Raw genomic sequence first — 17,123 nt, forward strand, 5'->3', positions numbered from 1 at the left:
TCAACAGTCACCGGCCTAAACTTGAAGTATGTAAGATATAATTAAAGTCATGGCTCTTGCAAAGTAAAAATTGCGCTCTTTCAAGTTGTAATTTTTACATAAACCCGATTAATTGTTCAGCCCTAATAAGGACTCATGTAAGGCTGACTGCTATAGGTAAATAGATTAATTGTTATTAATGAATTGTTTACTATGACATGTCAGAAAATAGTGAAAAATATCCAGCAGTTCCCAAGAACCCAAGGTGATGTCTTCAGACTGCTCATTTAGTCTGATCAGCAGCTGAAACCCAAAGATGTTGAAATAACAATGATAGAAAACAGAAAGCAGCAAATCCTCACATCTGATTGTTTGGCATCGTTGCTTCTTATGTCTTAAATGACTGATCGATTATTAAAATTGTAATTTTTTGTCAATGGATTCATAAATTAATTGACTGATAGACTGAATGCAATTCCAGTAGTTCTTGCCATGAGCCTGATCAGAAGTTCTTCAGTGTTTTTTCAAAGCAACATTTGGTCATGTATCGTTTCTCAGCTGGTTTGTGAGTGGGCATGCCTTCTTTTCATATAAGCTCATAGCTCTGCTGTTGTGAAGTCATCAGTGTTCCAAATGAATATTCATAGCTGGAAGACTACTGGCCAAGCAGCAACCTCCGCGGCTGAAAAATGACGCCAACGCAGAAGTGCCAAAAACTGCAGTTCCTCCAATGGCCACTTGAGGCAGGCTCCAAAAGCGAGTCAGTCCCCACAGAGCCCCGTGTTAAAATGCCCAACTTTACAGCAGAAATAAACACGTTTACAGCCTGGTACAAACAACTGTTTTGGTCTCCACAGCTAATTTCCCCCTTCAGCTGTGAGGGGGGTGAATTTGTATATAACTCACCCGTTTAAATTATATTAAGGCTTAAAGTTCTGCATAATTAAGGCCGCGTGACAGGTGGGGGCCCTCTCAGGTGGCTAGCCAACCATCAACCAGGCTTCATTCGGCCGCCTCAGCTCCACCTCTTCGCCCATTTTTGGATCAGCAGGAGTCATTGTTCTGGTGGTTAATCGGTGTAATAACAGATGAAGGGGTTGCCGTTCGTTGGCCATACAACTTGTGTTCATTCCCTGGCCGACTCTTGGCCAGTTCCTTCTGAACTCAGTGGTGGAATTCCATTCATGAGGCCTTTTCAGATTAAAGCCTTGGCCTTAAACTGGGCTGTGTCTGCCCGTGTACTGCTCTTTTCTGGTTTGTTGTGAGTGTGAGTTTTTACTTGGACAACAAACATCATCAAACGTACGATAAGAGATTTAGTGCCAGCTGGAATGTGGACATTACTTAATCATTTAATCATTCTATTCGATGGAAGGTTCTGTCACATTTATTCCAGTTTGTGGTTTGTCTCTGCTGCTGAAATTCACAGCTGTACAGCAGGGCCTAAAAGTGAAGCAGGGTCATGAAACAAGCATGCAGAACATTCTGCCTGTAGCGCAGTGTTCTAGCAGTGTGTGTGTGTGTGTGTGTTTATGAAGTGTGAAGTGTGGTGTGTATGGTGAGCAGCTTCTGGACTGGCATGTGGATAGCTCATGCCTCTCCGTTCAGTTGACCTCCCAGCTCTGTGGGGAAACTCCCTGCATGTGTGGACTGAACCACTCAGTTTCTCACAGAGGGGCATGTTCACGCTCCAGATAAACCTCAGTTTGTGCATTCTCAAGACATCACTTCCTCTGATCAATAAAGACATTTTCCAACTTCATTCTGACTGTAAAAAGCAGATATCAAGAGAACGCAGTAACACTCAAAAAAATTTAAATTACGAAATGTTTCTCATTTTTTAAAATAATACATTTTTAATGTCCATTTTGCTATTCCACTAGCAGTTGGCATTAAACAGTAACTATTTTGCATATATGAGCAAAATGCAAAATGTACTGTAGAGCCTTGCATTTCTGCCGACGCTTTTGTAAACCATGAGATTTTAGATTACTTTCCTAACATCCAGGCAGCCACTGGCTTTAGTTCAGTATGTTACGAAATAAACAAATTTTTTTCACTTCATTTTTTCAATTAATCGATAAATGGTTAGTCTGTAATATGTCAAAAAAATTGGAAAATGCCCTTTGCAACTTCAGAGAGTCCAAGGTGACATCTTCAAATGTCTTGTTTCGTCTGACCAAAACCCAGTATTCAGTTTACAATGATATAAAACAGAGAAAAGCAGCATATCTTCACACTGGAGACTGGAACTAGAAAATGTTTGGCATTTTTCACTATTTTTGCTTGAACAATGAATGAAATTATTTATCAATTCTGAAGAGTGAAAACTGAGTTGGCTTTATATGTGTATTTGTTGAGGTTTCATGTTTTACACAGTTGAGTGTTGGTACGAAGACTTCTTGTTGGTGTGTTCAGGTGGTTGTCAGAAGCTGTGACATGTGAGATTTGAGAGTGGGCTGCTGAAAAACATTTCATTCACAGCCTACAGTGTGTACTGCTGAAAACTCCATTCATGAATAGGAACAATAAGGAAACTGGATATTGTAAAGGGGATTATAAGAATGCGTTAGTAGTGCATTAAAACAGTGGCTGTTTGACCCCCACTAGCTGGCTACTTTTCACATGTAGAGGTTGAGGTAGGCTGAGGATGGGGAAGATAATACCCTCATGTATGTCTCTGCAGTGGGAATCCCAGATGGCCTGCAGCCAAGCTCCTTTAGACAGTGGTGAAGCAGTCATTGAATTCCATATGGTTAAGACTCAAAGCTTTTTCCATGATGGGTCTTAGTGAAAGACATGGCCACTCTCTTATTACCCCATATGGTCCTGTGCAGAGCTCTTTAGTGATTGCACATAATATCAAACTAGGAGCCCATCGTCATGGCTATGGTTACCATTATTGGTAACACTTTATTTGAAGGCGTTGCATAAGACTGACATGACACCATCATAACCAAGACATGACACCTGTCATGCACATGAAGGAGTCTTCATGAAGGTTTCTGACTGTCATTAAGTGTCATTCGGTCAGTTATGTCACTTTTAATGCAAAGTTTACATTGTTTGAGATGTCTTTGTTATGACAACTTGACATTAACCATGAAAACATAATCGTGGAAAACATTATCTTGATACCTAAAGTGCTTTACAGTGAAGGGGGAAACTCACCTCAACCACCACCAATGCGATTAGGTTAGCTAATGTTACTTTAGCAACAAGTAGCGTCTGTAAGTAACGTCCATCAGGAAACTCAGTAAATCACCTTGGTACTGTACTCTGTCGTCAAACTGGCCTTATAACATTTAATGACATCTTTATGTTAATGTGTGTTTTTATTTTACACATGCTTTGGCAATGTTAACATCTGTTTCCCATGCCAATAAAGCCCAATATATGAGAGAGAGAGAGAGAGAGAGAGAGAGAGAGAGAGAGAGAGAGAGAAAAGTAGAGTAGTACAGTAGCACAATGCAAATTCCACATAGAAATTTTAAATAATAGTAATGGTAGTGGTAATAATATTAAAATAATAATAGTAATAATAATATGAATAATAATGATGATGATAATAATAAGACTAATAATAATAACTGTAGTAGAGATTGTCGAGCAGGAACGTGGGGGACAGCAGGTGGCCCACAATCAAAGATTCAGACTCTAAAGAGGCAGTAATACCTGCTGAAAGTGTCAGTAGGAGAGAGACGAGAAAGCACAAAACTGCGGGGGAGAGATGATGTCGAGTTAGTAACATGCATTAATGGGATAAGAATGCATACAGATGGAGAGGAGGAGAGAGGTGCATCATGGGAAGTCTTTCGACAGTATAGGCCTATAGCAGCATAACTGAGGGATGGTTCAGGACTCACCAGAGCCAGCCCTAACTATAAGCTTTGTCAGAGAGGAAAGTCTTATGCCTACTCTTAAATGTGGAGATGGTGTCTGCCTCCTGAATCCAAACTGGGACCTGATTCCACAGGAGAGGAGCTTGACAGCTGAAGGCTCTGAATACACTGAAACTACTGATAGCTAATATGTCCTGCATGTAAATGACGTGTTGACGTGCTGCGGTAAGCGTATTGTCTCATTTCTGGTCTCCGGTGTTTGTGTGTTACTGGTAGCGTATTTTTGCTGCTCTACCTCATCCCAGTTAATTTTGTTCGATTCTTCATTACAGCGGCTAATTATCTGCTATACATTTAAACTTCTAGCGACTTCCTCACTAATTTCACAGTTTACACGCTATTCATTTGTGCTAGCTACCGTTCTTTAGCTTAGCTGCTAGCTATGGCTTCTCTCTCTCCCTCTCCTGCTCTCTCTTGCTCGATGTGTCAAATGTTTAGCTATTCCTCTGCCTCCTTTTAGTGATAATGGTACATGTAATGAATGTAGTTTATTTGTAGCATTGGAGGCGAGGCTTAGTGAATTGGAAACGCGGTTCCGCACCATGGAAACTCGTTAGCTGCTGTAGTTAGCCAGCCCCAAGTAGCCGGTGCAGACCAACCAGAGGTAGCTCCTGTTAGCCATCCTAAAAAAGCCCACGGTTCACCACCAACCTGTTCACGTTTCTAACAAGTTCTCCCCACTCACGTGAAGTTAGAAACACCAGCGACCATAGTCAAATGTATTCCTGGGGCCAGAGCGGGCGACGTTGAATCCTATTTAAAACTGCTGGCTAAGGATAAGTGTAAATACAGTAAGATTGTTATTCACATCGGCAGTAACGACTCCCAATTACGCCAATCGGAGGTCACTAAAATTAATGTTGAGTCGGTGTGTACAAATGCAAAGACAATGGTAGTTTTCTCTGGGCCCCTGCCAAACCTGACCAGTGATAACATGTTTAACCGCATGCCTTCATTCCTCCGCTGGCTGTCGAGGTGGTGTCCAGCAAACGATGTGGGCTTTGTCGATAGTTGGTGGACTTTCTGGGGAAGACCTTGTCTGATTAGGTGAGACAGCATTCATCCCACTTTGGATGGAGCAGCTCTTATATCTAGAATTCTGGCCTAGTTCATTAGTGGACCTAAACCATGACAACCCAGAGTTGAAACCAGGACGCAGAGTTGCAGTCCTACATGCTTCTCTGCGCCTCCAGAGCAGTTACCCACCCAAAACTCCATTGTGACAGTGTCTACCCCCTGACCACATAAATTAATAAAATCTAAAGTTAACAGAAGAAGAGTTATACATAAAGACCTATACAAAATTACCAGTGCTGAAATAGCACAACAAAATAGGAGAATTAAATGTGGACACTTAAACATCAGATCTCTGTCATCTAAAGCTGTACTGGTGAACGATTTAATATCAGAGTATCATATTGACTTATTTTGTCTTACTGAAACCTGGCTGGGTCATGAAAAATAATATAAGCCTAATTGAATCCACTCTGCCCAGTCATATTAATACTCACATTCCTTAAGGCACTGGCCTTAAGGAATGGAGGAGCCAATTCTATTTGTTACAGTGTACAGCGCTCCTGGTCCTTATTCTGAATTTTTATCTGAATTCTCTGAGTTTTTATCAAGTTTAGTCCTTAAAACAGATAAAGTAATTATTGTAGGTGATTTTAATATTCATGTGGACGTTGTTATTAGTCAGACCATTATTTAATAACTTTTTAACTCCTATTACTGGACTACACGCCATTAGGCGAATACTCCTACACTAGATGTCTATCTGACAGTGCTGAAGCTAAATTTAAGGAACTGATTCCATCTGCATTTAATTCAATGCCATGTCTCAATATAACTCCTAGAGGACTCCTATGCTAATTTCAGTCCCTTCTAAATTCATCAGCTTGTTGATAGTGCTGCAGGCTCACTGCGAACGATACTTGATTCTATTGCCCTACTAAAAAAGAAGATAATAAAACAAAGGTTAGCTCCATGGTATAACCCCCAAACCCGCAAATTAAAGCAAACATCACGAAAACCTGAACCAGTCTGGATCTCTGTAATGCCAGAGCAGCCTGCTACTCTTCATTAATAGAGGAAAATAAGAACAACCATAGGTTTCTTTTCAGCACTGTAGCCAGTCTGACAGAGAGTCATAGCTCTATTGAACCATATATTCCTATAGCCCTCAGTAGTAATGCGAGCATGAGCTATTTTAATGATAAAATTCATTTAGAGTGCATCATAGCACAGAGACAGCACTGGTGAAAATTACTAATGACCTTTTAATTGCATCAATGGACTTGTCTCTGTACTTGTCTTGTTAGATCTTAGTGCTGCATTCGACACCATTTGTTATGCGGATGATATCCAATTATATCTATTGATCAAGCCAAGAGTTAGCTAAACTTCAAGCACGCCTTAAGGGCATCAAAACCTGGATGACCTGCAAATTCTTGATATTGAACTGAAGTTATTGTACTTGGCTCCAAACATTTTCAAGAAGTGTTATCTAAAGATATTACTGTTACTCTAGATGGCATTGACCTGGCCTCCAGTACCAATCTCAGAGTTATCTTTGATCAGGATTTGTCCTTTAACTCCCACATAAAACAAACTTCAAGGACTCCATTTTTTCACCTACGTAACATTGCAAAAATCAGGCACATCCTGTCTCAAAATGATGCAGAAATACTAGTCAATGCATTTCTTACTTCTAGGCTGGATTATTGCAATCCCTTATTCGGCTGCCCGAATAAGTCCCTTAAGACTCTCCAGTTGATCCAGAATGCTGCGGCACATGTACTGACAAGAACTAGGAAAAGAGATCATATTTCTCCCATATTAGCTTCTCTGCACTGGCTCCCTGTAATATCCAGAATATAATTTAAAATCCTTCTCCTCACCTACAAAGCTCATAATGGTCAGCCACCATAGTCTAGACCTGCTCTTTAGGAAAAGTGCAATGAGATAACTTCTGTTATGAATTGGCGCTATATAAATAAAATTTTGTTGTGGCCGGAAACACATTTCTAGTGCATGGTACACTTAGATTGTCCATCAAAGATGAAGGTAAGGAAGGGCTTCCTACAGCCAACCACTATCATATATCAGTTATACCATAATATGACATCAAACAAAATTGACTACATCATAATCATCATGTCATTGATTGACACATAAATTCTACTCAATTAAAAGCTATAATTAATGTGTCACGACACAGGGGGCATGGCAAGTCATGGTGCTTTTCAGCCATGAAAAACATCAGCGTCCTTAGAGGAGTCCTTGTGGTGTATAAAAGCTCAAGGGCACTTTAGCAGGCAAGGTGAGAATTATTAGTTCACAGATATCTAAGCATGATTAAATTGCTCAAGCCAGTTGAACTGGGGATGAACTGCAGTTTAAATATTTACAGTTATAGTTAAGCTCTATAAAAGAACTAGGTTTGTGGTGTAACCTGTTTTAAATAAGTGGTGCATAAATCTTCACTTAGTAAACACTATAACTAGGTCATGTTGACCCTATGAACAGCTCTCTATAAGATGTATTGTGTTCAAATCTTATCAGTGTATTAATGCACAGAGCACAGTAAGGCTCTCTGCTGCAGCTTGGCTGTAGGCTGTAACCTCCCAAAGCCAAACGCTGCGTCCATTAGACTGTTTCTGTACAGTAATTGCAACCGTGCCATCACCTCTGGCTTGGTCTGTGTGTACACACACACATGAAAACACATACACGCACAAAAGCCATCTCTTTCAGGGTGTAGTCTGTGAACCAGGCTGCTGGCTTTGAAAATGTGCTGATGCTGCTTTAGAAAAGGCTGTGGTGGCCCAGTATGGTTTGTAAAGAGCAGACTCCCAAACCAAACAGCATCTATCTGCTGTTCCCAGGCATGACCACACCCAGACCAAAACACACTTTGGATACTCGATAACATAGAAAAGGATGCTAAAATAAGTGAAAAATAAAATCATAGTTATAATTCTGTATTTTGATAACTAACTGTGCTACCGCCACTCTCAAAACACGTTAAGTCCACTTAAAGAAATCCATCAAAGAAGCAAGACCTCTCACTCTACCACTGCACAGTGACTCAGCCTAGCTTCAAGAACCCACAGAACTACATGTTCTATTAGCTGTCCAGGCACATCTGTAGACAAACTGATTTGTAGAAAAATGTTAAATGGGAAAATGAATTTTACAAGGGATTATGTTGGAATATATTCACTGTATTGTATGCATGCTACAGTACATAGTGCTAAAGTATATGACCAGTGCAGCCCTCTATGCATGGATCAAATACAGGTCTGCAGTGCTCTGTCTTTCTCTCCCTCCCTCCCTCCCTCCCTCCGTCCCCTTCACTTTTCTCAGTGTAATCATCAGCCAGTCAGTATTCTATGAAAGCTCTCCTCCACTTTTACCATCATTTGCGGAATGACATGAAATTTAAAAAGGTATGTTTCTGACAGGAGAAGTCAGGGAAAGCGCTTCAGCTTCCTAGCAACCTCTTTACACAAACTAAGTCTTTACACGCTAAGACATTCCTAAAGTGTTCATGGTGCTGAAAGTAGCAAGTAGTTACTAAGAAGTTTGGAAGGACTTTACACAATAAATATTTACGAATAGCAATCCTGGAGTTTAGAGGGGCAGCGAGTCACATCATTATCTGACCCAGATAATGATGTTTTCTTCATCCTCTCCATCCTCTCTTGTCTCCTCTGCTTCTTCATCCTAGCCTTCCTTCCTTCCTTAATATGATTTATTAAAAGTATTACTAAAACCAATTATTCCACAGTAACTGTTCATTTGTTCCCAAGTAATTCTTCAGCAGGCTGAATATTGTCACATCTGCTACAATATCTGTGCATGATCAGAGTTTGTTTGAATAAATGAAGGGTTGACAAAATGAGGAGGAAATGCCACAATCACTCAGTTGAATGGACAGAAAGGCCTCTTTGAGAGTGTATGCCATAATGGATTCTCCAGCATTTAGTTTGCTACTAACATACCAGTTTGATACCTCAATATCAAGATAAATACATGTGATGTTATCTCTAGACAATAGGCACAAAGTATTGTTAGCATTTCCACTAATGTTCTCAGCCTCAGCTTACACAATATCACCCACTAAGTGGGAACTAGAAGCAAAGTAAATAAAACACTAAACCTTTCCACTGAAACTCACCATTGAACAATGTTATTCATGACACTAATGCAGCAATATTTGCTCCATATATCAGTTAAAGTTGACATAATGCTGTGTACAACAATAGTTTTTAGGCTGCAAACAGTTATATAAACCTGCTGGTTTCCTCTGTGAAAGCTTCAGTTCTTGATCGCTATCAGAAATGAAATGTGTAACATGTAGAGTCAACCATACTATGAATTTTCAGGAGATGGTGCACTGTGCACTATGTTAACAGATTAAGGCATTCATTTTTCCAATTCATGTTTCATCCACATTTGAGGTATATTTTGTGATCAGTGTAGGACTGTCTCTTTTTTATTGTAAATTAGAACTACCATTTGTATGTGGGGAAAAATGTATATTCAATTTGTCATCTGTTTGAATTAAAAATGTTCAGTGTACAGTACAACACTCCGGGGAGCGTTCCAAAAATGCACTGTCCGTCTGACCCTTTGTTAACCCATCAGTAAACTAGCCTATTGTCGTTATTGGAAATGGAGAAAACTAGCGAGCGGTGTTGAGTGGATAATCATGACACCAAACCATCTGAGAAGTCATTGGAGGCAGGTTAGGGTGTATGCTTATGTACGCATGTTAATTTTTTGAAAACGTGACATCCCTGTTTCAGTGAAAATGTTTAATTTCATAAAGATTTTATAAAGACTTTGAATTTGAGGGGGAAGTTTTTGAAAATAGACATAAATAGACAGGGCTCATTGAAAGTGCTTGAATTTATATATTTTGTGCAAGAATAGAAATTGAAGTTCTTTTGATCTGCTTTTTTTACTTAAAGTAACATCACTGTAACACAGCACAAGTGAGAAGTGTTCACACATTCTCTTTTTAACTGTCTGTGAGCTTGTGTAGAGGCTGCTAGTCCTCATCATAAAGAATTCTCAGTGTTGTAACAGTAATTAACCTTGCCGTGTTGGGCCCTTGAATTTGAGGGAACTGGGCCTGGAAAATCCTTGAAAAGTCCTTGAATTTGATGTCTTAAGAAGGTGTGGGAACCATGAATTGATTAGGCATGCAACAAAACATTTGTTTCATTTTCGATTCATCTGACTGCTTGGGCCATAAAATGTCAGAAACTAGTAAAAACAAAACTTCCTCAAAGAACTTGTTTCATCTGAGCAACAGTCTAAAACTCAAACATATTCAGTTTAAGAACATAGACTCAGAAAGCTGGTAAATATTCACATGTAAGAAGCTGCAGCCAGAGAATTATTGGAATTTTTCTTTTAGTTGCCTATTCATTTTTTGCCGATCCACTAATCGATTAACTGACCAATCCACTTTTTAATATAATAATTAAGATACAGGTTGACAAATTGTAGAATTAATCAAGAATTGAGAATTAGTTATTTCTGTGGACAAAATCTTAATATTTGTAATGCAGTTTATAAAATTCATTTTGAAGAGTTGCACTGATCTCATTATCAGAAAACATGTATAAAAGTAGGAATCTGTAGCTCCCAACTGTAGCAGCCCCATGACTCTCACAAGGCCAGCTAAGGGTGAGGCAGCCCAGTCTGGTGCTTCAGGCCCAGAGCTGCTCGTCATGCTTCGCAGCCTGACACAAGTCCTTTATGGCTACCACACAGTCTTATTATCTCGGCCAGGCGAAAGCCTGGAGGGGGTCATGTGTTTGGTCGTGTGTGTGTGTGTGTGTGTGTGTGTGTGTGTGTGTGTGTATCTGTCCGCAGCTAATCTCGCATACTACTGGACCCATCAGCCTGATATTTTTTGTGCACATTTCTGACTATGCTCAAGAACCTCTCGTGGATGTGGTGATTCGCAATCGGAAAGTTCATACTTTCGTCATTTCAGCAGTATTCACCATTTTACGATATGCCTTACAACATGCAAAAGGCATTTCCGGAAATTGGCTAGGCTGAAAACAAGGCTCACCTAGTCTGTTGCAGGCCACATTTTAGCCTTTGTCGTGGCTCAAAAACTGACATCCATTGAAAAGTTGGGTCTCCTATTGAACCGGAGCATCTGCAGATTAATTCCATACCTGATATGTTATGATCCACTAAAGTTGATATTGAAGCATGATACGAGATAAATAAATCCCCGTTTTTGTTATCTCTGCCACCATCTTGACTGTAAGGGAGCCGGGAAGGACAACTGAGTGAGATTCAACTCTTCTTTGTTTGGGAGGGGAGAGGGAGGTAGGGAGGGGTTTTATTGTGTGTGGTGTGTTACAACAAAATGTTCTAAATGAGAATGTTTGGACTTATTGTTCCGTATTGTTTCCTTATTAAGTTCATACAGTTAGGCGAACCCAGGATGCTTGGTTACAATACCATTACACTATTCTGTGCATCTTGAAGAAAACTGAGACTATACAGAAACATTGAATTAAAGACATTGCATACATCTACATAGAAAAACTTATACCATACAAAAACACTTTCTCCCCTTCATTCCACTGCTCTCATGCAGACACGCTGGACACACAGCCTGCCCTGCACTCCCTGTTCTCCGCCCACATGCCCCCAGACACACCTGATGGAGATCTGCACTCTGAGTGCACGCTTTACTTCTTTTTAGTCCCACAGCTTCTGCTCTTGCACTTAGCTGTGGTTTCATGAAGAATGATGTGAATTGCTCTCATCTTAGATATCTGTTTTGCTCTTGTTGTGCAGGCCAACTAGTTCTAACTATAATTAATGTTTGAACTGCCCTGTAGCACAGACTGATTAGAAAGCTCTTCTTTGTGAAGGTTCTGAGAACCTCAAGTTTTGTTGGTTTATTTTAAATTCCATTCACTCTGAATGTAAAGCACTGTGTTCTCTCAATAACAGAAAACAACCTGAGGACATTTATTAGTTAACATATTATAGTGATGGGAACGGATGATGATTTCCTTTTCTTTCTGCTCGTTCAGCCTACAGCCAAGACAGTAGGGCATTTTGTATAGCATTTACAGAGTTCTTTGATCTCACTGTTGTGGTATGTTTGGTTCTGAAAGTGTGTGGCCAGCTAAAGTGTTTAGCATATGTTTGTCCAATCAAGTTCACATGTTTGCTCTTTATCGCTATGAGAACATTATTTTGTAGGCCCTTTTTAATTTAGTTTACAGAGTTGATGATCTGCATGAGGTGATGTAGTTATTCAGTCTAGTATTGGCATTTTGCAAAAAGAAATGTATAGAATTAGAAAAGGCGAACTACTGTGTGTTGTGCTTAGACTGAAAATTGCAGGTGCAAACACTGTACAGATTTACTTGTTTAAAATGATAATTGTTTGCATGTGAGATGTTGTAGGGGAGTTGCAGTTTAAAGTCCAACTGAAATCACATTTAGTCATCCCCTTTTAGTAGTCAAAAATAATGTCAACATGTTTTTTAAATCCATTGTAAATAGTTTTTTAATAATAAAAGAAAGAAAACTATCAGTAATGTTCCTTTTTGTCTCAGCTGGCTGGAGGGGCATGTCGCTGTCTGTGTTTGATTGACAGCAGCACCGTAGCTACATGTGTTGGGCAGACAGTGTTGTTAGTGTTATTGAAGACATTTGCAGGTATGTTTACCCTCTGCTCTCCTCTTCCTCTTCACTGGAACGTACGTTAAGTCCATTCTAATGCTCAGGCTGGGCTCGTGGTCGGCAGAGTCTGTATAAATGTTGGATTTAGATGTTGGTTTCCCCCTAAGGTTTGGGTAGGGAACCCCGTGCCGTAGTTTTCCTGTACAATGAGGCATTATAAGCAACATTTCAGGAGCACTCACTTTCAGGTTCACCTCCAAATAATTTACCATGGACTTACAGTATGTGATGATGGGGGATTTTTTTGTATCACCAAAGGTCTCTTTTTTTCACTTTTTTTGTACCATTTCAGTCCAGATCATTCTATAAATTCTTAATTATAATAATAATGATTAAATAGGTCCTTTTGTTAAAGCCATTCTGATGGTCTTCTTGTCTTCCAGGGGAAAGTTTGCTGTGGTCAGAAAGTGTGTGGAGAAATGCACAGGCCACGAGTACGCCGCAAAGTTCATGAGGAAAAGACGGAAAGGCCAAGACTGCCGGATGGAGATCATCCACGAGATCGCAGTGCTCGAGTTGGCCACAGCCAGCCCCCGGGTGGTAAACCTCCACCAGGTCTATGAGATGGCTTCTGAGATGGTGCTGGTCCTGGAGTTGTGAGTATCCAACCTGCACAGGACACCAAAACACTCACAGAAGCCAGAAATATGAACATCTGCCAATATTTGGAAACTTGAAATGTTCTTTAAATCTTGAAATCCATTGGTAATTCTGGATACTCCCAAAGCTGGTCATCAATTTCCTCAGTTAACTCTGGGTTTCCTGTCCAGCTGTGAGTATTCAGTGTGGTGAAATACAATATAATCAAACAACACAAAGCTGTGCAAACATAAGGAATTATATTCAAATATTAAAAGTAAGGCTATGGTTATCCGTAAGTGTTGGAATTATATTTTATAGTACTTTAATACAGTTGGCCTTTTTGACATGCCCAGACGTCTACAGTCAGTAGGAAAATAATGATTTTTTTCCCTTTATTTTCCATAGTGACATTTGTACCTTTTCACTCTCATGATGAGCAAACTCATGAATAAGTGATGCAATTAAGGTAAAGTAAGACTGTTTCTGCTGAAAGGGCTAATAGGGAAGGTACAGATCAACTGTGCAAAAAAGGAATAGGAAAGAATATAAAGCATTGCCTGATCTATTTTTTCTAATAAAGGGCTACAGTAGGTATGCTTTTTATTTTCAGATAATAATAATTCATAATAATAATAATAATAATAATTAATAATGATGATGATGACGATGATGATGATAATAATAAAACTTTATTTATAGAGCACTTATCAAAACAAAGTACAAAGTGCTTCACAACAAGAGAAATAAAATATCACAGTGAAATGAAATATAAAGAAATATAAAGAAATGAAATATATAAAATACACAAAAGCAATACAATAAACAGCCAGTTCAGGTAAAATCAGGATCTGCTTTCAGATAAAAATGTGTTTTGAGAAGAGACTTAAACGAAGACACTGACTCAGACAACCTAATTTCTTCGGGCAAGTTGTTCCAGAGCCTCGGGCCCTGATAGCAAAAGCTCTGTCCCCCTTAGTTTCCATCCTGGACTCAGGAACAAACAGGAGACCCCTGCCCGAAGATCTCAAACTACGTGAAGGTTCATAAAGGATTACAAGGTCTAAAATATAGTCTGGAGCCATGAAGAGCCTTAAAAGTAATCAACAAGATCTTAAAATCAATCCTAAAACCAACAGGGAGCCGATGTAAAGAGGCTGAAACAGGTGTGATGTGGTCGCACCTGGTCCTGGTTAACAGCCGAGCAGCTGAGTTCTGTACAGTCTGCAGTCGTTTCACAGTTTTTTGATTAAGACGAGTGAACAGGCTGTTACAATAATCGAGACGTGAAGAGATAAAAGCAAGTACAACAATTTCTGCATTACTAAGATTTAAAATATATTGGATTTTTGCAATGTTTCTGATGTGATAAAAACATGATTGGACAATCTTAGTGATATGTTGCTCAAAACAAAGATTGCTCAAAACATAAATTGCTAGTACGTGAGGAGGACAGCACAGCGTGCTGCAGGTTAGCTGCCATAATAGCCGAACCTTATATGGATTCAGATGTGAATTTGATAAAGTATTCTAGTGAGGCTGACAGACTTTGGAGTGGCCTAGTCAAAGTCCTGATCTGAATCCTACTGAGATGCTTTGGCATGACCTTAAAAATTCAGTTCATGCTCGAAAACCCTCCAATGTGGCTGAATTACAATTCTGCAAAGATGAGTGGGCCAAAATTCCTCAACAGCGCTATAAAAGAGTCATTGCGAGTTATCGCAAAGGCTTGATTGCAGTTGTTGCTGCTAAGGATGGCCCAACCAGTTATTAGGTTTAGGGGGCAATCACGTTTCACACAGGGCCATGTAGGTTTGGATTTTGTTTTCTTTTACTAATAACAACTTTCATTTAAAAACTGCATTTTGTGTTTAGTTGTGTTATCTTTGACTAATATTTGATTGTTTGATGATCTGAAACATTTAAGTGTGACAAACATGCAAAAAAATAAGAAATCAGGAAGGGGGCAAACACTTTTGCACACCACTGTAGGTATCAGACGGGTATCTATATTCTACATACGCAGTTAAACATTATGTTAGAGCCTGCTTAAGAGACCTAAGTTAACTGGCGATAACCAGCTTGGTTGTATCATTACTTTCAGGCCGGATGTCAAAATGTATTAAGTGTTCAGAGACAGGCCGGATGTCAACCGAGTGCTGCAGTTTGTAGAAGAATCTGGTGGTACTTCAGATAGCCTGAGGGGGTTTCGAGATTCGAGGGTTCAAGAACCTCGCCCGGTTTAACAAGGCAGTGTCGAGCCTCTTATAGCCCTATCACTTTAACAACAACTCCACTTCTATTTAATAAACAAATCCTCAGTTCGAATATTAGCAACAAATCAGCTACAATTCAGCAACCATTAAAATTCAATCCATTATCTTTAGCAAGGATTCAAATACAATTCAATACTTTTAGCAACAAGTCATATAATTGAATTAAGTGTTCAATCATGCATCAGGTAGTAGAACTTCAACATCAATTTGACAGTTTAGCATCAAATAATTACTAAAATGTTCGGCCTATCCCAAAAGGAGCATCATGCCTTTAGATGTGATGTTAGGCTGTCACAGTTGGCGTTCAGTGAAGAGTCCTACACCAGGAACTATAATTCGATTGTAAAATGTACAATCTGTTTTTATTTCAAGCTTAACAAATCTTACATGGATTATTAATATCTTGCAAAAAAAGCAAAAGGCTTCTAATAATGCTGTATTAACTGGTAACAAAAAGTTCCCTCTCTACCTCACAATAATCATCCAAGAATCAAGAAAATCAAAAAAGAAAGAGTCTAGTTCATAGAGACTCAAACAACAAAAAGAGTACTGGTATTCAACACCCCTCCTGCTTCCCACCCACAACAAGAAAAAGAGAAAAGCCAAAAAGACATCTACTTCCTTCTGTGTCTCCTTTTTATACATGTGGAGCACAGGAGCTATCTTCTGTATATGACAAGACACAAACAAGGCATTGGTCAAAGCTCAACCCATCTACATCACATATAGAACGCAGGATAAGATACATAAAATTACTTTACAAGTTGTTGTCTAACAAGCCATCACTATTTTTAAACATACATAAGGCTCATAGGTGAAAAAGACGTTGATGTCTTTCACAACCTGGAGACTTTGCACAGTGGAAATTAACACATGATGTTTTGCACGGCGAGAGATGCATAGTAAATCCGTGAGCATAAGTCACATAGGTGCTGCCATAGGTTGGACAGGATGCTGTGGTCGAGTATGGGCCTCATGCTTTTGTGTCCATTTTCCATTATTCAATTATCATCCTCAATATGTATCAAAGGTACGTGGGGAATTCAAGAGGGTGAGGCGCGGCCATATTCCCTTTAGCTGGACGCTCAACACATGTTTAATTAATGTTATAGCTAGAATGCAAAGTTTTTCTCAACATGCCAATTTTGATAAAGAACAGTAGAGACTCTGTTAACAAGAACTGTTCTTTATGTGAAGACATTAATATGACATTTGCACAAAGTATGGCTCACCTTGTTCTGTATTAACAAAGCTATTTTTCATTGACGTGATAATTTGGGATACAGTTTCATTAGTGTAAGTCCTTGCTTTCAACTATAATGACATATTTCAAATATTTTAAAGTTCTTGTTGTCTTAACCTTAACCCTCTGGGGTCTGATGGCATTTTCTCGATTTTACATATCTTCTGAAATTCACCTTTTAAAGGCACTTGCATAACATGATACCCATGTGTTTTATATCAAAATGTGCAGAAAAACCTCAGCTCTCTGTATAATGACACCACTTGTCCTAGAGCATTGTGTAAAGAGAGAATTTGATTTTGAAATTCTTTAAATCTCTTGTGAAAACATACCATTACTCATGTGGACAAATTGTTTTGGTGCTTGTAATGGGTTTACGAAAGTCTTAGGTTCACAAAAGAAGCA

General features: G+C 39.2%; 1 protein-coding gene across 1 annotated transcript in view; it reads left to right on the forward strand.

The window, feature by feature from the left end:
- The window catches only part of stk17a (serine/threonine kinase 17a), a 59,222-nt gene that overhangs the window by 3,083 nt on the left and 39,016 nt on the right, over positions 1-17,123 (forward strand). The window contains exon 2 of the mRNA XM_044176505.1: positions 13,004-13,216. Coding sequence (XP_044032440.1) covers positions 13,004-13,216 — 213 coding nt within the window. The remainder of the gene's footprint in view (positions 1-13,003; positions 13,217-17,123) is intronic.

Source organism: Siniperca chuatsi, linkage group LG19 (genome assembly GCF_020085105.1).
Source record: "Siniperca chuatsi isolate FFG_IHB_CAS linkage group LG19, ASM2008510v1, whole genome shotgun sequence".
Classification (NCBI taxonomy): Eukaryota; Metazoa; Chordata; class Actinopteri; order Centrarchiformes; family Sinipercidae; genus Siniperca; species Siniperca chuatsi.